At 37.5% G+C, this 13,695-nt stretch overlaps 1 protein-coding gene across 1 annotated transcript in view; it reads left to right on the top strand.

The window, feature by feature from the left end:
* LOC110829205 (uncharacterized) overlaps positions 1–13,695 on the top strand; it is a 183,772-nt gene that overhangs the window by 1,012 nt on the left and 169,065 nt on the right. Inside the window, exons 2-3 of the mRNA XM_087345369.1 lie at positions 3,732–3,911; positions 6,325–6,773. Of these exons, the coding sequence (XP_087201495.1) occupies positions 3,732–3,911; positions 6,325–6,773 (629 nt within the window). The remainder of the gene's footprint in view (positions 1–3,731; positions 3,912–6,324; positions 6,774–13,695) is intronic.

The raw sequence follows: 13,695 nt of genomic DNA, 5'->3' as shown, positions 1-13,695 counted from the left end.
AGTTATTTTCAGTGGACTAAAAAATCAACAGGCAACAGTTTGACATTCTTTTCTTACAATCTGTATTTTGGTAACCATTTCCAGTTGCTCTTGGTAGTCTAGCACACAGATGTTCAAACATAAATAGTTACATAATGTAACATACAGTTTTTAAAGAGCAGGCCTAGCTGTGCAAATATAACATGTTAAAAAAATATACTTTGACATTGGGACTTACAAACATGATATTTACATCATTAGTGACCCATAATGTAGTGACTGGTCTCTGAGGGAACATTGACATCCAGCTGAAGTATAAGCCTTCACCTCCATTTTTCCATGAGAATATCTGAAAAAAGTCATAAACATTCATTCAGGTTTTTCTTCTGTGTATATTAAGAAATGAAGAGGAAAGGAGGAAGTTTTAGGTATTCTTTATGCTGTAGCACAAGTGAAGAGTGGCTTATGAGTACATCCTGTCTGTCCCAATACTCAAGAATGGTTGAAGGCATTCTTGACATTTTGTGTAGACCTTAAGTAATTGGAGGCGACTCAGATTACTTCATTTCCTGCAGTTGATAATACTATGACTAATGCTTGAATTTGTGGGATTGAAGGATGAGCCTCAGTTATGATGCCATTGCCTATGCTATCATCTGTGATGGCCATATGCATATAGTAACTCCAAGACAGCCACTTGGGTTTTTGTAGGAATTGGTATAGCCTTATGGACTTTGTGTCATTGGAGGCAAATTCAAACTTGTACTGTTTAATTTCCTATGATTGTTAACACCAACTTGATACTCGTATGTGTGAGTTGCGTGGGTAATATTTGTGTGGTGGGAGATTTGAGGTTTTCATGGTGGTGATCTGTATTTTGTCGCCACTTAGACTCAGTAAATGCAAATGGTTCGGAGAAATGTACTGTATCCAACTTTTGGGATGAAGCATATGGTGGTAGAGATTTGTTAAGATAGATAGAGGGAGATATGTCTAAGTGTGTTAAAACTTGTGAACAGCCAAATTGATTTTCATGAGGTTGGTATGGTTGATATATAACATTGGAGGCTAATTGAAATTCTTACCTTTGTTAAGGTCAAAATGAAGGTTTGAACTTGTGATATACACACACACACAGGATGTCCATGGGTTAACTACATGCTCTTGGAATCATTTTGAGTTGAAAAGTTAAAATAAACATGGGTCTGATCTACTGCTAAGTACATCTTTCTAATCTCGTATTACAGTAATCACTTAATGCCCTTGAATTTCAAAATTCCAGAGATATTCCATATGGAAGAAGACTGCAATCTTTAGACTCATCACTATGAAAACCTCAAATCATACATATTTCATATGCATTAAGTTTTGTTAGCCATGGTATTTGGTTGTATGTATGTTACTATTGTGTTCAATTGCAGTGCATTTTTTAATGTTCTTTGTTTAATTAAGGTACTGGTAACTTTAGACTTCATGACTTAACAGTGGTTATGTTTCCTTAATGTCTCCATTTTGCCAACCACAGATTTGTGGGAACACAGCCTCCATTGCTAATGAGGAAAGGCTGTATTACCAAAATAAGAATATAACATCTTCATTGCAAACTATTTTCATACAGGTTGTTGTGCCGTAAATGACAGAAATGATTTAGGATGTCGGTGACCATGAATCAGGAAATATTTTAGGGGATAAATGTTCAAGGATATAATGTTCCAACCTCTCTCTGACTGACGGAGGATTTACTTGACAGTGTTGTTCTGGGTTGTGACACTATATAGGCTTGTAGGTAGCCACCAAAATTTCAGAGAAAAGTACTGTCTCTGTCTTCAGCTCTGAAGCCTCATCATGTTTTCCATCGGCATGAATAGAGAGTGTGACAATTAAGTTTCAAGAATTCCTGCATACATTTCGCATCAAGTAGCGAGTGAGCAGTAACTAAGCAGCAATGTATCACGATGTGTTTAAGAGTATGTCGTGTGTTGGTGAAACAAGTAAGGCAGTAGTAGCAGCGAAGCAGTGGCAAGAGTTACACAAGTATGTGTTTTCTTGTCTTGGCAGAGAAATGAGTGATGGGTTGTTGGAGCAATGCACTAACATCAGTTTTTGTGCAGAGTTACGCAATGCAAATGTTAACAGAGGCTTATGTTTGCTGATGCTATGAAAGAGTTGAGTGTGAGTGGCATAAGGTTCAAAGAGGGTCAGGAAGACAGGAAAGACAATGCTTGTTTTTTTATCACAAGGGTGTTGTTCATTTTGAGATTGTTCAACAATTGAATTGTGAACCAACATTGTTATTTAAAAATACTTGCAAGTTTATGTGAGGCTGTTCTCAGAGAAGACCTGAACTTTGGCCTACTTGGATCTTGCATCATGACAATGCCCCTGCTCATAATACACTTGCAATCTGGAAGTTTTTGGCAAAAAATCAATACTGAAATTGGACCATCCACTGTATATGTCAGATTTGGCCCAGTGCTACTTTTGGCTATTTCTAAAACTGAAGACTGCTTTGAAGGGCCACAGATTTTGACATTGCAGACATTCAAGGACATACGACAACCATTCTGAATAGCATTTCAGGAGAAGAGTTTTATAAATGTTTTGTGCATTGGGAACACTTGACTCACTAAATGTACTGATGTGCAAGGAGATGACTGAAGGTGGCAGCACCTATTAGTCTGTAAGTAATTAAATACAGCATTTACAGGGGAATTCTGGGAAGATAATTGTCACACCTCTTGTATGTGAGCGCCATGTTGGAATGAGGCTGGGATGTAATGTTTGGTTACTATGCATGTGATATGAATCTCATTTGATGCATCCTGTATGTGTTGCCAAAGTTGCTGTCTGGTGTCCACGGTGTTGGCATAAAACACATTTTTATGGACGCCTGAAAGTAAAAGTCTGTTGGATTACGGTTTGGTGGCCATGGTACAGGAGCCTTGGGGCTTTGACACACCCAACATTCAGGATAATGCATTGTTAGGTATAGCCAGGATGAACTGTGCTGTTCAAAAGTCAGATCCACTATCATGACAAAACGCCCTCCAATAATTGAGGTAAATGTTGGCAGAAAAGTCACAAGGACCATTAAGTTAGGCTCACAGATTCAGGGACCAATGAAATGATATCCTATGCTTCTAGCACACATGTTTAATGGAAGATTGATGTGTCCAGGTCTTATTGTGTATGGCTTGGCCTCCACTCATGTATGTTGATTATTAAAATTCATGTCATCCCTTGTCCTTGAAGCTGTCTTGAAGTTTAGCGAGGAATTATTTGTAATAAATTCTTGTTGGGATACCAGGTGTGTAAGGTGGCTTAATGGAGAAAACACCAACAGTTTGAGAACCATCTTCATCCTTGTCCTCAGAGTAGCCTGAGAAGAATCTGTTATGCTTAGTTGCCATGAAGTTTCAGATCATACATGAGGAATTATTTATTTCTATCATGGTCCTGCATGCTTTTCATTTCCTCTCCTTTTCTGTCATATTACTTCTATTCCTTTCATTTCCCCATCTTGTCAATCTCCACCTTCCTTTTTTTGTCTCTTACATACTGCTGCAAACACCTGCAGCTGTGTAGTACTGGATACTAAAAAATTAATTTCTCTTCCTTTTGTTTTAATTTTTCATTATTTTATTTGTGCTGTTGATTTAATAAATAGTCCCCCATCTCCTTTATATTCATCATTTTTGTCTTTACATATTCAGTAAAAATAACCTGAAAAACTTTGAATTTGCTTGTTGCAGGTTGCAAGGGATGACAAACTCCCAAAGAAGATCTGTGATGACTGTATGTATAAATTAGACAATGCATACCAGTTTTGGAATATAACTGCTAATGCAGAAAAGCAGTTATTGCAATGGCTTGGTGAAATTACCAGTGATGACAAGAAGAGTGTCCCTAGCAACACAATAGAAACTGAGCAGGTAACCAGTGCCTATGTGTAGTGTGAATATGCTGTTACTTGTTTGCCTTGAGATGCTTGTACATATGAAGCTGCTGTTGAGTTCTGATGTAAATTGGTGCGAACACTGTACTAAATTCAAAATGAATATGAGATGTCTCACCTAAGTAGAATGACTCATTCTGCTTTTGTTATATAGGCTTGTAAAAAAATTTTTTTCCCCACTTGTATAGTGTTAAAATGTTTTTGTTTTCATTCCTGAACAAAATAACCCCAAATCTTCAACCACTTTTGAAAGTGGAGTTAAAAATTAATAATTAAAATAATAAATTCTTATATAAAAGTAATTTTATATCTACTATGATAAACTATTATTTTATTATGAATTACTAGTGCCTTGTTTTTGTTTAAAAATAATTAATTTCCAATAATAGCTATACCTCTTCCAGTGGTAGTAATAGTACATGTAATGCAAATATGTGTGCCTACAATCCCTAAATTTTTATTTATGAGCCATTCCATGTCATATAACAGGCCATTACCTGAATTCTCACATTTAATGATGATGTTTAACTCTTCATTGGGGTTTGTTGCTGTGCTGACTTCTGATGTGCATGTATAGTCATTTCTGATTTACTGATATTTGAAATAAAAAAATTAAAAAGAATTTTGTGGTGTGAATTTTGGTTTTTTAATTACTGGAATGTAATTTTAAAAGGAATTGAACCTGAACTATGAGGTATTGCATATTTAGAGAAAATAAACATTTCACTGGCATCAGATTTTACCTTTGACCTTGAGTTTTTGCAACATGCATAGTGTAATGCATGCTTGTCTACTTTTGTGCATTGTAACCATTTAGGGTCACTTGAACTTAGGCAGCAATAACTTCCTTGGTAAGCATTTAGACTAAGTATAAATGCATACTTTTTTAGCGTATGCAAGGCCTTGTAACACTTCTTCAACTGTTACCACATATGTCATCTTGAAAGAGACCCAGTTGAATTTCACCTGAAGAAGAATTTGTTGAGGTTTAGGTTCATGCATTGCCAGACATTTTTTATTAGAAACATGATTTTTCACAATCCAGTAGCATAATAAAAATAATGATAAATGCTGTGGAGATGATGAGTGATTATGATAGTATAGACTGAAGCAGGCTAAGATTATGGCAGCGTAGGCCACATTCTCCATAGCACAATCCCTTCAAGGAACAAAGTAGACAGCATACCAACAAATGAGTAATTTGTTAGACATGTGGGAAGTAAGTACAGTACCAGGAAAAGTAGATTGTCTTTCTGAGGTTGTGGGGGCTACGTGTATGTGCTGATGTGATTGTATTTTTGTACAGATGAATCTTGTGTACAAAAAAAATGCTTCAAAATGGAAATCTATACATAAAACTTCTAATGGTGAGATACAAAGGAGGTGGAAGGTGTTTAGGACTATTGGATCCTACATGTAATGAAAGAATATTTAAGGCTCTCCATTTACAGATCCAACATAGTGGCTGAGTGGTTAACATTCCTGCTTTGTGTTCAGGAGGTGCCTGGTTCAAGTCTTGGCCAGGGTACTGTCTTTGACAGGTTTTTTGTGGATTTCTTTTATCCCTCCAGAAAAATGCTTTGACAGCACCTCATACTAGACTGTAAACATTATTTCTGCAGCCCTTCCAATTCATAATTTTTTAGTCATAATATTATCAAAGCTATACAGTCTGAGCAACTGATGTCATTAATTAAACCACAAATGAAGATGCATAGCCATACGTATATTTTCACAAGGCATGAATAATAATTGCTTTAAAGCAATATGACATTTTTGGTGCGTCATCATTGACTTAAAACAGCAATTAGACAGACTTAAAAAATTTACCTTATTTGTAAATATGCAGTATTACTTCCCATAAGAAAGTTTTATTTTGGATGAGAGAATGATACTGTGGAGAGGTCACTTGGAATTTAAAACACAATCCAAGCAGAATTGTGAGGTGTGGTTTATTGGTCAGGATGCTGTCTAGGAGTTGCTGTATTTGCAGTGTGTAAACTAATGCTAAGGATGGAAGGATCCTGTTCATATGGACCTGTCGTCAGACAGAACACTAAATAAATAAAAAGAAACTGATGTTGCAGAAGGTAAAACTCTGGAAGTTTGTATCATCTCAGTTAGCAATAGTTCAGAATAGCACTACCATTTGTACCAGGACAGTGAATTAACACACCCAACTTTTCAGTTAATGAGCCACCAAAATTCACAATGGTTTCTAGAGTGGACCTTCAGTGTTTAAAAATCACTTATTGCGGTCCTTGGATTAGTGGCACCATCCTGGATATGACATGGCAATTCCACTGTGGTGTAGATAATATGTAAGTACTTAAACATTGGCAAATTATAATTGCCTACATTTTTATCATCATTTATTTTATGTTGCACAGTTGGTGTTGAAAGAGGAGGCAGTAGAACAAGATCAAGGATCAGAATTGGCCAAGAGTCTTAGTCGAGTAGAGGCTGTGTTGGCTGATGATGATAGAGGGGGAAGTGAGGATGAGGAAGAGTCAGAGAGTGAGGATGAAGGTTCAAACAGTGAGGACAGTGGTGATGATGATGATGACGATGGTGGTGGTGGTGAGGCCCCTAGTAAGGAAGAAGCTGAGTCAGATGAAGAGCCATATGAACCTTTGGAACCAACAACGTTTGTTAATGTGTCTCTGGCGGGAAGTGATGAAGCTGGACCTTCAGGAATACAACAGCAGCAACAACAACAGCAACAAAGTCAGCAGCAAAGCCAGTCATCACAGCTTGTTCAGCAGTCATCACAATCACAGTTCCTCACTCCGGGAGCACCGTCCACAAGTACAGCTGCTGCACCTGCTTCAGCCAGTGGGTGAGTACCAGACTTTGTTTTCTTTAAAGTGGATTCACATGTATTCTGCGGCCTGTAGTGCATCACTGTACTTCTCATGTGCTGCCTACTTCACAAGCAATCAAGAGCCCTAGTCTTGGTAAGGGTGTGCAAGTACAATACAGTTCAAAATTGTTTAATTACTTCTTTGTTATCATTGGTTAGTATTATTTATTTGAGGATAAGCTTTGTTATTGTGAGTGCAGATTTTGTTACAACAGCTGATGTTATCAAGAACTTTGATTTGGATGCTCTGCTTAGCCTGCGTAAATGGTGGGACGGTTGTTTGAAAAAACTGGCAGATCTTTACTTTGAGAAGCAGTAAATAAGTAAATAAAAGCACAGCACATGGTAGAGTGAAAAATTATCACTGGGATTTCCCAAGCATAACAGTCATTTTGTCAGTTTCTAATACTCTGTACAGTTACCACTCAATTGTACAATACTAAATAAGGAAAATTAAACACTTTTGTCTTTGTATAATGAGTCTTTAAATCCTGATAATACACAAGCAGAGAAATTGAGGAAAGTGATGTGCTTTTAATCTGTTTTGTGTTGTTATGGTCTCATTTCTAGAAGCCTAAGGAGGTTGAGATGAGTGGGTAAAGTAGCACAAAAGGGGGAGATAAATGGGTACAAAACTGTGGTTAGGAAGCCTGCAGGGAATAAGAAAAACAAGATCCAGGCATAGGTGGAAAGAACTTGGGGGCTATTGGCTGGCTGTTGTGAACATGGTAATAACATTTGGGTTCCATAAAACGTATGAATTTCTTGGCTAGCTGTGTGACTACCAGCTTCTCTAGGACCATGCTGCATGTGGTTAATGTTAATAGAGTGGTTGTTTTTTGTATTACTGAATATTTTAATTCTCCATGCAGTTCCAACTTAAAGGTAATAAATATTTTATTTACAAATTTAGTGTTATGTAAATTTAATTGTAACAAACTGAAACTGATTGTCTTGGGTATGCTTGTGAAATTGTTCAAGTCAGGCTCCCTGTGATAGTATATTCATTTGCTAGCCCTACATTCTATAAACTGACATGAAAAATAAAAAGAATTTAGGAGATTGATATCGAAGTGCATTGTAGTGTGAAAATGGGAATGTTGTTTACAGTTGTCTGTTTTCATATGAAACATGTGAATTTTCATGTGTAATTTAAGCACTTAAATGGTGCAGTCTAGTGGTTAGGTAAGGAAGCTTCCGAATTTTGTCCCAAAGACATGCTGTCTTGATGAAGGTTTCATTGTTTTCCTTAGTCCCTCCAGGCATATACCAGGATAGTACCTTAACTCTTTCATTGCTTTTTTTCACCTGCTTGGTTTATTCCTCAGCCTCTGGTAGACGATTTGTGACAACAATGTATTGATTATATACTTTTTTTGTTTATGTCTATTTAAATGACATCAGCTTAAAGAATTATTATAATATGAAAATGGATATTAAGGAAATAAGAATTGGGAGGTGTGGATTGGATTCATTTGGCTCAGGATAGGGACGTGTTACGGACTTCTGTTAACGTGGTAATAAAATTGTTTGGGTTCTGTAAAATATGGTAATTTCTTGACTAGCTGAGCAAACCATTATTTTCTCAAGGAGGACTCTGCTTCATGGATTTACTTGGTTAGTTATTTATGTCCATTATGAAATTTTAGCAGTTCTTTATGTTGCACAAAAATGAACTAAGTGAATTATTAGAAAAATTATTCAAACTAGTCTACATTCCCATCTTTTAACAGTGGTCTTGAATCAAATCTGGTAGAAAATTTATGGTAGATAATGTATTTACAAAGTATTCCACTCTTGGTTTTGTCTTGAAAAGAAATTAAACACTGAATGGAAAGTGAATGTGCAGAATATGCATGTATCACCTTGAAAGAATCTAGTGCATGTATCTCTGCTATTGTTTAGTCACTTTGAAAGGAAGGTACATATTTACAAATCAGTAACAAATACTAATGTTTGAGTTTATTGTAGTTGCAGAAACAAGGGTGAAAGTTGTGTGATTCTTTATTTTTTCTGTAGATTACATTTGACTGCATTTTTATTTTGTCGGTGGTACTGGTGAAGGATGGTGGGTGAATCAGTTGTAGGTCTGCCCCCACTTCCCTTCCATTTTTATATGTGGGATTTCTCAGGCAGTTGTTTATCTACTTTCATTTTCAAATAAAACTGCTAGTTGTATGCATTTTCTTGTCTACTAAATCAGTCAGTGATGTGGAAGGCAACCTTTCTATAGCATTTGGTGCATTTTCTTGTGCAACCAAGAGAGCTGTGCATGATATGGTAATTTAATGGAGAGTTGATTTTTTTCCATAGTATCACACAGTGTTGTCAACATAAACCTTTTTCATTATGTCATTTTATTGCTATCTTAAAGAGTGCATGGTATCAATTTCAAGCTTTTTAAGTTTTCCAATGATCACATCTCTTTCCTTATTCTTCATAATACAGCAAACATTTGGCTTGCAACTGTGGAATACATAGAGAGGGGGCGGCTGTACCCTTTGTCCAGCAGTATCTGTTTGTGCAAGAGTGATTACCAGTAATATAAATGTCTTTAGCACTGTAAACAGTGAATTTCAATATGTAATGAGACTCAGCATCAGAAAACAGGTTTTATGTCATAGTGGTATCTTTGAGGGAATAAGCTGTTTGAATTTCAGTTTCCTTTCAAAGGAAATGGTGCTTTCATCAATATGGAGGTTTTAGAATGGTGACAGTTCTTGTTGAAACGTGGATCGTGCATGCTCAAGGAGATGTTCAGGGTAGTAAAGATACTTTTCTTTGGAGATGGCTGTCTTCTGGATTGTTGTGCCATGTAGTCTGGTAGTAGTTCACCGTTTCAGAGATCCTTGTTGCCTCCATTATCACCCTGACGGGAGGCAGCAAAGACCTCTTAAATGTCAGCAGACTCTACCAGACTACGCAGTGCAACATCCCAGAAGGCAGCCATGTTCAGACTCGCGACCCTGAAAACCCCAGATCCTAATTGTTCTCTTTCATTGAAATGCAATCTACTGAGTTGATTCATGTCAGTTTTGAGACAGACATCATCCAGATAGTCACTGAGAAAAGAAGTTCAACTCTGAATCATTGGTCATTTGTGTCATTTACTCTTTTGTTGTCTTCATCAATTGTGTACTTGTTAGGCAGCTTGTGTGCCTTGACCTCTTTTTGCACACTGTGTGGTTCTGTGGTGCTCTATCATCTACAATTCATCCACACCCAGAATCAGCATCACTTTGAGCATTCCTAATCATCACTTTACTAAAAACATATTTATCTCTTTCATCACTTAGTAATTCTGCTTTCTCATTGAAATGCATAAGGACTTCTTAAATTACTTACACCAGTTTGTGGCATGAAATGGAGGCAGCCGTATTTGCAGTGACTGAAGAGAACATGTTCCGTGCAATATTTGTATTTGTCTCGGTTTTCACTGTATCGTTCCTTTTGTGTTCTTTGAAAGTTGTGTCACAGAATTCAAATTATTTCGTAACCTGCAAGTTTATGGGGTTGCCATGTGGGACAGAACGTGAATCTGCAAATGCATTTAGTTCTTGCAAACAGTTCACTTGCTTCACTATGTAATTTTATGGAGTTGGTGTATAAGTGGTTAAATGAGATTATGCTTCCTTTTACATCCTGAAGAAATATAGATTTTTCTGTGAGAAATGTCTATTGTGTGATAAACTGCATGGGGTTGTGAAGTGGTAATTGACAACTTTCACATATTCAGAGTTGTGCTTTTGTTTATGCTTGATGTTTCGATTTTGTGAGTGGACAGAAGAATGTGCTATGTGGTTCTTTCTTGATATTGAGTGACTTAAAAGTCATTAAATCTGTAGTTTTTGTTTCAAAACTGTATTTAGCCAATGACACATTGGCATACCTATTGTTACTGTGACTACAGGGTGGGTTGAATTGGTTACTTTGGCTGTTGCGTAATGCTACTTGGTGAAAGTTGAGTTTACTTTGATGACAGTTGTCACTCATAATTTTATGTATAAATTGTTATTACACAAAATCAGGTAATATGCCAGTAAATTAAGACTTCAGATCTTGTGAATGTTTAGTTTGTGATTTGTGTTTTTTTGTTGAAAAAGTTGGCAGTACTTTCAGGAGAGTTGGAATTTTTTTTAAAGAAAAGATGTTGGTACTGTGTACCAGTGCATAGCACCATAAGGAAAGCTCTGATTATGACTATATCATATTTTTTCTTCACTCCTCACCTGTTTGAGTTGATGTGTGATTAACTGTAGAAAACCAGAGTGCGGTATGAGATGTAGTTGTTTTGTCTAGGGGGGGATTTTTCTTTGGTCACTTTCTCTACAATGTAGACATTTGGTTTATGTGATCAGTTTTGTTTTAGAACTGCATCTAAGTGATATGTTATTGGCTGCACACTTGTCATTTAACAGTTCAGATTTGCCCATTCCTGTCTCATAACTTAGAAAACAAGTTCTAATTTCTGTTGGTGGTGGTAGCATTGTTTGACAGCATAATTATTAGACAAGGCAGGAAATGTACTATAATAATTCTGGCCTAGTTAAAAGAACTTGATCTTTGATCTCTGCATATAGTCCAGTGACTTGAGTAGTCTGGGTGATGTAACCATGTTATCCATAGTAACTATGATACCAAGACCAAAGTAACTGTGGTCATTATGGTAACCTTGCGGTTCCTCGACCATTTATTTCCTTGGACAGATATGCATGTAGTTCTTCATGTAAAATACCAATTATTGTCCAGTTTGAAGCATAATTTGAATGTGTTATCAAATGTGTGATTGTATTAGTATTTACATTAATTAGGTCAAGCAGGTTAGGATAGTTTGCTTTTGGGCAGGTACAGGCGGAGCCCAAAGTTTGCTCTGGAAACCTCATTGAAAGGTGCATTTGGTATGATAATTGGTGCATAATACATTGCATTTTGTAGTAGATGAATCCTAGTTCCTTTCATTCTTTAAATTTAATGGATCCCTCAAAATTATATTTTTATTTTTCATTTGGCAGATCAGTTGATTTGAACCACTTTCTTTATTCCTTATCCTGGCACTTGAAATTGCAACATAACTCTGCAGCACGTACTGCATATACAGTATACATGTGTCCAATTATATATTCCTGTAGAGCTTACCTCTACTGTGCTGTACACCTTTGTTGTGAAGTAATTGGGCACTGGGGCAACTTTACCTCCGTTTATTTGTACATGGAAAAAGTTAACTGACTGCCAGATGATGTATTTTTTTCATTGAATTAATGTTGAGGTAGCTGCTATTTATATATGCTTGTGTATGTGCAAGATAGTTTTATGAAAGTCATGGTTATAACATTTTATGAAAGAAGAATGTATATACAGTAAAACCTCTCTAAGTTGGACACTTGGGGTTCCACGAAAATGTGTCAAACTTACAGAGGTGTTCAAGATAGAGGGAAAGAGAAAATCAGATTGTGGTCTGTTGACAATATAATCTATTTACTTACATACGAGGGTCGCTCATTAAGTAATGCCCCACATTTTTTTCCTCAGAACATATTTATTCAAGATGGCTCAAATTTAGTGACAATATAAATCAATGTTTCCTTTACACATACTATTTTTCCACATAATCCCCATCAACTTGTACGGTTTTACGCCAGCGTGGAACAAGTGCATGCATGCCTTGCCGGTACCAGCTCTTGTCCTGTGCACGTAGCCATGTCCTCACTGCTTGAATCACGCTCTCGTCATCTTCAAATCTTGTTCCGCGGATAGCATCTTTAAGTGGCCCAAAGAGATGGAAGTCGGAGGGTGCCAGATCTGGACTGTAGGGTGGATGGGGTAGCACCGTCCAACCCAATTTGGTGATTTCTTCGCGGGTTCTCAGACTTGTGTGAGGGCGTGCATTGTCGTGCAGGAGCAAAATTTCTGCTGGATGCTTGTGAGGCCGAACTCGTCGAAAACGCTTCTTGAGGGTTTTCAGGGTCCTGATGTACGCGTCTGAATTGATGGTCGCACCTCCTGGCATCACATCCACAAGAATGACCCCATCACTGTCCCAAAAGACAGTCATCATGACTTTTCCGGCGGAGGGAGTTGTCTTGAATTTCTTCTTTCTCGGTGATTGAGGATGTTGCCACTCCATTGACTGCTTTTTTGACTCCGGCTCGAAGTGGTGTATCCAGGTTTCGTCACCTGTAATGATCCGGGACAGAAAGACCTCTCCCTCAGCATCAAAACGCTCCAACAATTCAGAAGAAATCGTTTTCCTTTGAATCCTGTGGTCTGCTGTGAGACTTCGTGGAACCCATCTTGCGCACACCTTCGAATATGCGAGAGCCTGGATAATTGCAATCACACTTCCATTGCTGACTGAAAGCTGTTGGGCCAATTGTCGAGTTGTGATGCGCCGATCCTCACGAATAATGGCATCCGCGCGGTTCAACATGTCTGGAGTGGTGGCTGTGGCAGGACGCCCAGAGCGCGGCAGATCACGGAGCTCGGTTTCTTCACTTCCTGAAGCTTTAACTCTCTTAGCCCAGCGACCAACGGTGCTCCTATCGACTGCACAGCTTCCAAACACAGCACACAAACGTTTATGAATGTTCACCACCGTTTCTTTTTCAGCAACAAGGAATTCAATTACAGCTCGTTGCTTGTAACGAGAGTCGTTCACAGACGCCATTTTAACAGTTCACTACAGCTCCGCTATCGGTTGGAATCATTTGAAACTCCGTACACGAACGCGGGAAACATCAAATCTCAAGCATGTAAAAGTACACTTTTCTATCTTCATTATTGGCTGAGAAAAAAAATGTGGGGCATTACTTAATGAGCGACCCTCGTACATTACTGTAGGCTTACTTGAATTAAGAATTATATGACTATAGTATTAATAATAATCTTTTGAAGTCCACTC

Source organism: Zootermopsis nevadensis, unplaced genomic scaffold (assembly GCF_977971745.1).
Source record: "Zootermopsis nevadensis isolate Lab colony 2312 unplaced genomic scaffold, Znev_1.0 Znev_ptg000008l, whole genome shotgun sequence".
NCBI classification, from domain to species: domain Eukaryota; kingdom Metazoa; phylum Arthropoda; class Insecta; order Blattodea; family Termopsidae; genus Zootermopsis; species Zootermopsis nevadensis.
Note: the sequence above shows the minus strand (reverse complement) of the source record. Positions and strands in the feature narration are given on the sequence as shown.